The sequence below is a fragment of the Montipora capricornis genome, chromosome 13, assembly GCF_036669925.1.
Source record: "Montipora capricornis isolate CH-2021 chromosome 13, ASM3666992v2, whole genome shotgun sequence".
NCBI lineage: Eukaryota > Metazoa > Cnidaria > Anthozoa > Scleractinia > Acroporidae > Montipora > Montipora capricornis.
Window position 1 is genome coordinate 23,792,374 of NC_090895.1, and position 7,500 is coordinate 23,799,873.

Consider the following 7,500-nt stretch of genomic DNA (forward strand, 5'->3'; position numbering starts at 1 on the left):
GTAACCATGCTGAGCACTGGCACGGGTTTCGCAAATCGGACGATCATATCTCCATATCTGCATGGATATGACAAGCGCTTAAGTAGCATACAAAGGCCTTCAACTCCATCGCACACCGAGCGCTGGTTACAGGTAAGAGTGTCAGGAATTTGTAAAACATTGTACAGCCGTGGAATATCTCGCTTTCGGAAGCGAAATTCCGCCAAACACTCAGATTCGTCGAGTTCTTCTAGATCAAAAGGCGTGTATGAGTCGTATGGAAAGTCTGCATTTTTTGAAACGTAGAGGTCGTTAAGAACAAGAAATTCTTCGTCATTGATCGTTCCATCGTCATGGCTTAAAAGAAGAAGATTGCGAACGTCTCTAAATGCCATGATGACGAGAAATGGGTACACCAGCGAAAAATCCGTCGACGATCCCAGGTTAAAATGCTTAAACTTTGTTTTTCCCGCTGAAAACGAAACCCTATACCCAGTCCACCGCGGTTCGCAAACGTCGTCGTCGTCGATTTCGTTGTCGATGCTTAAGTTCCCTAATATCTTAACGACATCGACGATTTACACGAAGTTAAAAATATAAATATCGTAAGTCAAAACGGTCAACTCGCTGTTCAAGATTGCGACTTTAGGAATCACGTTGTTAAACATTCGAAAGAAAAACGAAAATCAAAGAACAAAATAAAATACCTGCACATGTCAATACAGTTTGATTTGATGATTTGAGGTCGATACGTGACATGAGAACTTAAATAACAACACACTGGTTGATCGCTGAACATGTTTGTTTCCCATGGATAAACGTTTCGCTTGTTTTCTTGCACGACAAAATCTTCTTTTCTTTAAAATTGTCGCAAACTATCAGCATTCTTCGCTGATCCGGTGCTTCACACGGGTGAAAACTTGAATAACGCGAGGTTATTTTCTGTGGCGTCCGATCGGTTTGACCACAACTTTTTGCCTTTCAGGTCGAATTCCATGTGTGTAGTTCATAAAATACTGCCGTCAAACATTTTGTCGATGGTCATCTGGCCTCAAAATGAATTGCGTGTTGATTCCCTTCTTCGCAATGTCGACAAGGCCTACATTGCCACCCGTTCCCTAACACACATTTGGTGAACCTCCCAGATTCTGGGAGACACGTGACCAGAGTCAACCGGGGTCTTTTCTCAACGACAATGGAGGCAGAGAAGAGAGACCCTGGGAACGAGGTTGCACAAGTCAACATTTATCTTTCAAGAGTTTTTATCCTTTCTTCATCTGTTTTCTTTGTAAATTTATTTGTCTTGAATTAATATTGAACGATGAGTGTATTGTATTGTATTGACAAGTGCACAATTGCAGAAAGAACATGATCTCTTGAGGAATCGGCAGTATCAGTTTCTTGATCCAAATTGCTCTCATCATCGCTTCCCAATGATTTTTGATCAGAGTCAAACAGCAACGAAGTATCAACTCTTTGGTGTTTGCTTGCCTCAGTGTTCGGCACCCTTTAGGGGAAACAAACTCCTGTACCCTTCTAAACTTTTCGTGGCTGAAAAATCCAGTTTAATGGTTAAAATGTTTCTCGTCACTGTCTCTAACTCGCGTTAGATCACTCAAAACACCTCTCTGTTTTTTTTTTTTTTTTTAGCCCAGCTAAAAGTTAACGGAAAGCCCCAGTTTTCAGATTCCTTTAATAGCATAAAAGTCTACAAAATCTTCTTTTCGAAAGTGGGATGAACAAAGTTTCATATGTTTGGTGATTGTAAAATCATTTTTCGGGTCCCTTTTAATCCTAGATATCCAGACCTACACGATGTGGGGAAATTTAATTTACAAATCTGAAGACCGAAATATGTACTGTATATAAGTGCACTGTCGATCGATCAAATTATGCACTTACCTTAACGAGTTTTTCATCCTGTGGAAAGCCATGCCATGATAGCTCTTCCATTGTTGAATTGTAATAGCAATCATAAGCACTACAGTAGTGTAGCATGCCGAAAAACAACGGAAGAATTTCCGTAGAAAAAAGAAAAAAGAGAAAACATCTTTACCCTTCAATGATTCTCTTTGCAATGCAAATCTTTGTTTACCCAATACACATCATGTGATCAACCTATGACGTAAAAGTCTAAAGAAGTCTATTCACGAAACAAGCCTTTGCAACGTGAAAGCCTACTTTCCATTAAACTAAAATAACTATAATATTAACCCGAATTATTAAAACTCTTTGAAGGCCAGGAGTGATCAGTATGTAAATTCTCCTCACAATTTTTATGAAATGTAACGCAGTCATGTAGGCTCGAAAGGGTTCAACATTTAAAAGACACTCTCTTTAGATCGAATGACGCTACAACACTGTATCATGTAACAACAGTTTTATGGTACAATATGAAACATCGACTATTTCCAAACAAGATGTGACCATTATTGTGATGTAATTAGTTACCTTGGCAACGAGAAAGCCCAGCAAAAACACCCTATATTTTGGATTTAGTTGCCCATATCTTAAAAACGACCTCGGTGATCCATCCCCCTTTTTAATCGCCGAAAAGTGATAAGAAGGCCACGGTGAAACTTTCGGCAAAATTAAAAAAAATTCTGTCGAGCGGATTCAGAGCCACGTTAACAAAGTCACATAATTAAGGTGGCTCTGAATCCGCAAGACTCAATTTTTGTTAAACTTCGCAAAAAGTTCATCTTAGCCTTCTGATAACTTTTCAGAAACAAAAATGGGGCCATCGAGTTTGAGAAACTAAAGACAAAATATATCAAATAAAAGGTGTTACAAATGAACCCACTGGGAACTCGGAAAAATCCGAGCTCACCACTCCAGTAGCTCAGTGGTTAGAGCATCCTTACTACTTCACGGAGGGTCGTGGGTTCGAATCTCATCTTGGGCTCGGATTTTTCCGAGTTCCCAGTGGGTTCATTTGTAACACTTCGTATTTGATGTATGTTAATCATTGTCTCATATTCGCTAACTTTGGTGGTTGGTTGGCCGCATCGTTCACAATAAATAAAGGCAACTGTATTTCAATGATGCTCTCAATGTGACTGCATAATGCAGTTATGAGCTATGGAGTCAGTGGCTATTTGACTCTGTGGTTGCGTAATGCAGCTCGAGTCAAATACCCACATTTCACCCTTGCTAACCATAGAGTCTCCAGTAGCTCAGTGGCTAGAGCATCCGTACTATATCACGGAGGGTCGTGAGTTCGAATCCCATCTGGGGCTCGGATTTTTCCCAGTTCCCAGTGGGTTTATTTGTAACACCTTGTGTTTCACATATGTTAATCATTGTCTCACAAAGACAAAATAAAGGGTATTTTTACGGGGCTTGCCCGTTGCCACGGTGTCATATTACGTCACAATAATGACCGTATCTTGTTTATCAGTAATTCGTGATTCATTTGGTACCACAATGTTGCTAATACATAATACATCGTTGTGGTGACGATCCTTTTAATAAGAGCTTCTCTTGGAAGCGTTAAAACTGGTTTGAGCCACCTTAAGAGCTGTACGTTCTTGATATAACATCGAGTTTTCATGACTACCCAACAAAAACTCTATAGTACTATATTGCCAGAATCAACGTTTCGATGGTGGGAATGAGGAGGTGAATGGTTTCAAAGCCTCTATAGGCCTTTATGAGTTCTGATCCTGTCAGAGGCTTACAATTTTTCTGACTAATATTAGGTGGCATGTTTTCAAACCGTGGAGAGTTCGTGCACTGTAATATTCTATTAAATATTAATTTATGTTATCTGTTATTGTTCTCGCTTGTTCTTTTGCAACTACAGGTGCTCTGATTGCTTTGATCATTGTAGCAGACGTGGTGGTGGCCTTCTCATAACCATCGTGGCTTGCAGCTTACAGAAGAATGATGCTACTGGCCAATGATCCCTCCAAAATGGTACTGGCTCGGCAAGCGTCGAAAAGCAGTTGCCAGCAGCATGTGTTCTTTTTTTTTTTTCCTTTTCTTTCTTCGACCTTTAAGTTTGTGACAGAAAGACAACACAACCAAAAAAGATGTACGTTTATAATAATGATGATGATGAATTTATTTAAGTGTCAATGGATTTAGCACAGGAGCACTAACTGAGGACACCAATGGAATTAACTCAAAGCAAATTCAATAATCAAACATTGGTTTTTGAGGAGAGGTGAAAACCGGAGTACCTGGAGAAAAACCAATCGGAGTAGAGAACCAGCAAACTCAACCCACAGATGACACCGAGTCTGGGAATAGAACCTGGGCCACATTGGTGGGAGGTGAGTGCTCTCACCATTACGCCACCCCATTTCTTGAACTTATGATACAACATGATAAGAAATTTTGCATGCGTGATAATTCCCAGGACGCCTACATGCCAAATTTCTCATACTGCTTTTTTCCAATGCAAATGGCCACGTTTCTTATACCATTTTTTATATTTTTCACTCAATGTCTCCCTCGGTACCGCGTTTTTAACTTCAGGTTAAACCAAAAAAAAACAAAAAATTACTAAAATTGCTGCCATTTAGAAATTAGGTGTGAATGAATTGAAAGGAGCAACTTAGCATGGCATTTGCACCTGACACAGTGGCACTCGCCTTTTTCGAAAAACCCCTCGAACCTTGTCATATGATCCTGCGAACAGGCTCACTGTTGGGTTGTTCTGAAATCTTTGCTTCAATTTCCCCGTATAAATGGTGTTGTGTTTAAAGTCAAGGGATGGGAATAACTGTTGTTGTTATATAGCTGGAGTTTTTCCCGCTACAGCGCGCCCATTCATTGGCTAGTTCATGGTCACATGGCATTTAACAATGAAACTGTTTACCGCCAAATGCCATGAGCGGGCAACATTGCGAAAACTATTACGTCAAACGGGGAACAGTTCACTGTTACCCGCCAAATGTTGACCGCTGTTGCACGTGATCAGAGCGTGCTGTTGAAGGTGGCCTGATGTTGTCGCTGGAATCTGGGCGCTTCTTTCAAAATGTTTGACTCATTTGTTTTGCTGTATAACAAATCACTTAATGTTTGGTCCCTCGGGAAACAGTTCATTTTGTTTCCCTCGGGACCAGTCATTAAGTGTTTATTGTTATATAGCTGAAATTTTCCCCCTGTAGTGTGCGCTCTCATTGGTTACTTCGAGGTCATTTGACATCTAGCAGAAACTGTTTCCCGCCAAAATCTATGACGTCAGAGGGTAACAGTGCACTGCTACCTGCGAATGTTGACTGACGACCTCGTTTCTTTTGCCGGTGCACGTTTTTTTTTTTGTTCTCTGTAACAAATCACTTAATGACTGGTCCCTCAGGCAGCACTTCATTTTGTTTCCCTCGAATCTCATTGTTTCCCTCGGCTGCGCCTCGGGAAAACATTGAGATTCTCGGGAAACTGTTGTGTTCTTGTTGTGGCACTCTTAAAGAACAAGGCACATAATAATACACACCATTCATATGTAAATAAATAATTATTCTGCAGTTTAGCTAAGGGACGTCATAATTACTTGGATTTTGACATTGCACAATTTGTCAAACTTTACCAAAGAGAAGCGGTTTTCGCAGGCAAAATGCTCCTTACCTCTCGACCACTGGGTATAACTTTTGTTGACAGATACCGTTGCTTCCACTTTTAGGTAAATATCCTCAAAGGGAGGACCCATAAGGCTAGGTTTTCTTGGTGTGAGTGGTTGATCTTATGTAATCTGGATTAGTTTCATTGCCCCTTGTGTCCAATAACAATGGGTCTTGTCTTTCATTGCTTTTGTTACACGTTTTATTTGGTTTGTTTCGTAGTCTTATTCTTTAATGCTTCTCCTTTAGTCTTTCCTTGGAGCACTCAACAATGGCTGTTCAAGAGAGATGACACAATGGGAAAGAAGGGTGGCGGAAATGGATATGCCAGGGTAAATGGGTACTGGACAATGAGCAACACTAATGGTTAGTTACATAGACACAGACCTGGAATCACACTCAATGACTCACGGTCACATGTTATCAGCAACCCTTTTCGGAGTTCAGTGCATTGTGAAGCATCATTAGACTCTTTCCACTTCGCAATTTTTCGTGCCAAACGAATTTTGAAGAAAAAATGAGTGAAGAGAAAATATTTTGCCTTGGAATGGCCTTAGTAAGGCGTTTAATCATATGTTGTCAACGAGTGTGTATATCTTATAATAAGAGATAGCCATCAACACAAATATTCAGACCTTACAGCTGGAATCAGAGCATAAAGGTAGTTCTCCATGTTCCAATGCCTGAAAAGAAAATAGTTGTCTGGTTCTTTTTTGGCTCACCCAGTAATTCTCAAATGGTCCAGTTAAATTTATCATGCATACCTCAAATATTTTTGCTTATATCGGGAAAACAAATCTCTTCACTTTCCCGTTTTTTGTCTCGAGTTTTTGTTTCTTGTGACTGGAAAAGTTAGCTGAATTTGTAGTCATCTGTCTTTTGCAATAACGACTTTACACAGCGCTTTGCTGAGTGAAATTGCATTAAAACAGGGAAGTGGGGTTGGGGTGGGGTGGTGTGCTGTCTGTGTACGTTGTGCTGTGAATAGCCCACTTTCGATGTATTAAAATTCAGCCCTAAACAAAAGGCATCATCTCGATGCTCTGGGGAATAAACTCATACAGGTCTTTATATTTATGCCCCAGAGCCTCGAGATGATACCTTTTTAATATATCGAAAATGGTCTATTCCCTTGTAGAATATCCAAAGACGTTTGTTATGATGATGAGATTTATTGACTTTGATTTGGGATGGGATGTCTATTGAATTAAGAATATCTATTTTAAGTGCGGGTAATAGACGAAAGGTAGAAGTTATCCACGCACCTGTTGTTTTATTTTTTCAAGTTATTTCTCATCTCCTGTTCTCAAGACACTTTGGAAGTTCTAACAGTATATCCAGAAACAAGTGGTCCATGGCTAAAATCCTTACTGTACATCGAGATTTTTAAGGTCAAGAGAAATTGATAACCATCCAGTCCTCGAATGGATCAGTGTTGGATAGACGTATCAACAAGCTTGAGCTGTTATTAGAGTCGCCTTAAGGAAGACCGGGAGACCCCGAAGGGGAGTGGGGCCGTGTGCTAAATCAGAACCACGAAGGAATAGAACTCTATGTAGTTTTAATTGTTGAATTATTAAAAGAAGGAACTGTTCGTTTATGGAGCCATATATGTAGTCGGCCCAGTCCATCTGAGTGGCCACTTATATCGTGACGTATACAACATAATCAGCGGAATCAAACAATCAGTCTGTTCAAATAAAAGTGCTACACGGCCAACGTTTGCAAAAACGTAATCCTTCCTTGTAATGTCCTTAGTCCAGTTTTTAATAACTGTACGGTAAAGTTTGGATGGCTGAAAAATAAAGACGCAGTGCAAACTGAGAGGTTGTTGTATTTGTCTCATTCATCTTCCTTCAAAGTTTCATTTATAAAGTTCAATGTGTTTATACAAGAACTGATATGTGGTTGTACACTTTGTTACAACCACTAGTGGTTGTATATAATTCATTTA

General features: G+C 39.9%; 2 protein-coding genes across 5 annotated transcripts in view; one reads left to right on the forward strand and one right to left on the reverse strand.

Moving 5' to 3' along the window:
• Positions 1-961, reverse strand: part of LOC138030125 (uncharacterized) — a 3,633-nt gene extending 2,672 nt beyond the window's left edge. Inside the window, exon 1 of the mRNA XM_068878009.1 lies at positions 1-961. This exon is cut by the window's left edge and continues 2,672 nt beyond it. Coding sequence (XP_068734110.1) covers positions 1-374 — 374 coding nt within the window. The 5' untranslated portion in view covers positions 375-961.
• LOC138030108 (peroxidasin homolog) overlaps positions 1-4,274 on the forward strand; it is a 42,723-nt gene extending 38,449 nt beyond the window's left edge. For 3 of the 4 annotated variants that reach the window (XM_068877983.1, XM_068877984.1, XM_068877985.1), the window contains one exon: positions 3,785-4,274. In XM_068877983.1, the coding sequence (XP_068734084.1) occupies positions 3,785-3,837 (53 nt within the window). In that variant the 3' untranslated portion in view covers positions 3,838-4,274. The remainder of the gene's footprint in view (positions 1-3,784) is intronic. The other variant, XM_068877986.1, reaches the window with a different exon arrangement.
• The last annotated feature ends 3,226 nt before the right edge of the window (positions 4,275-7,500 follow it).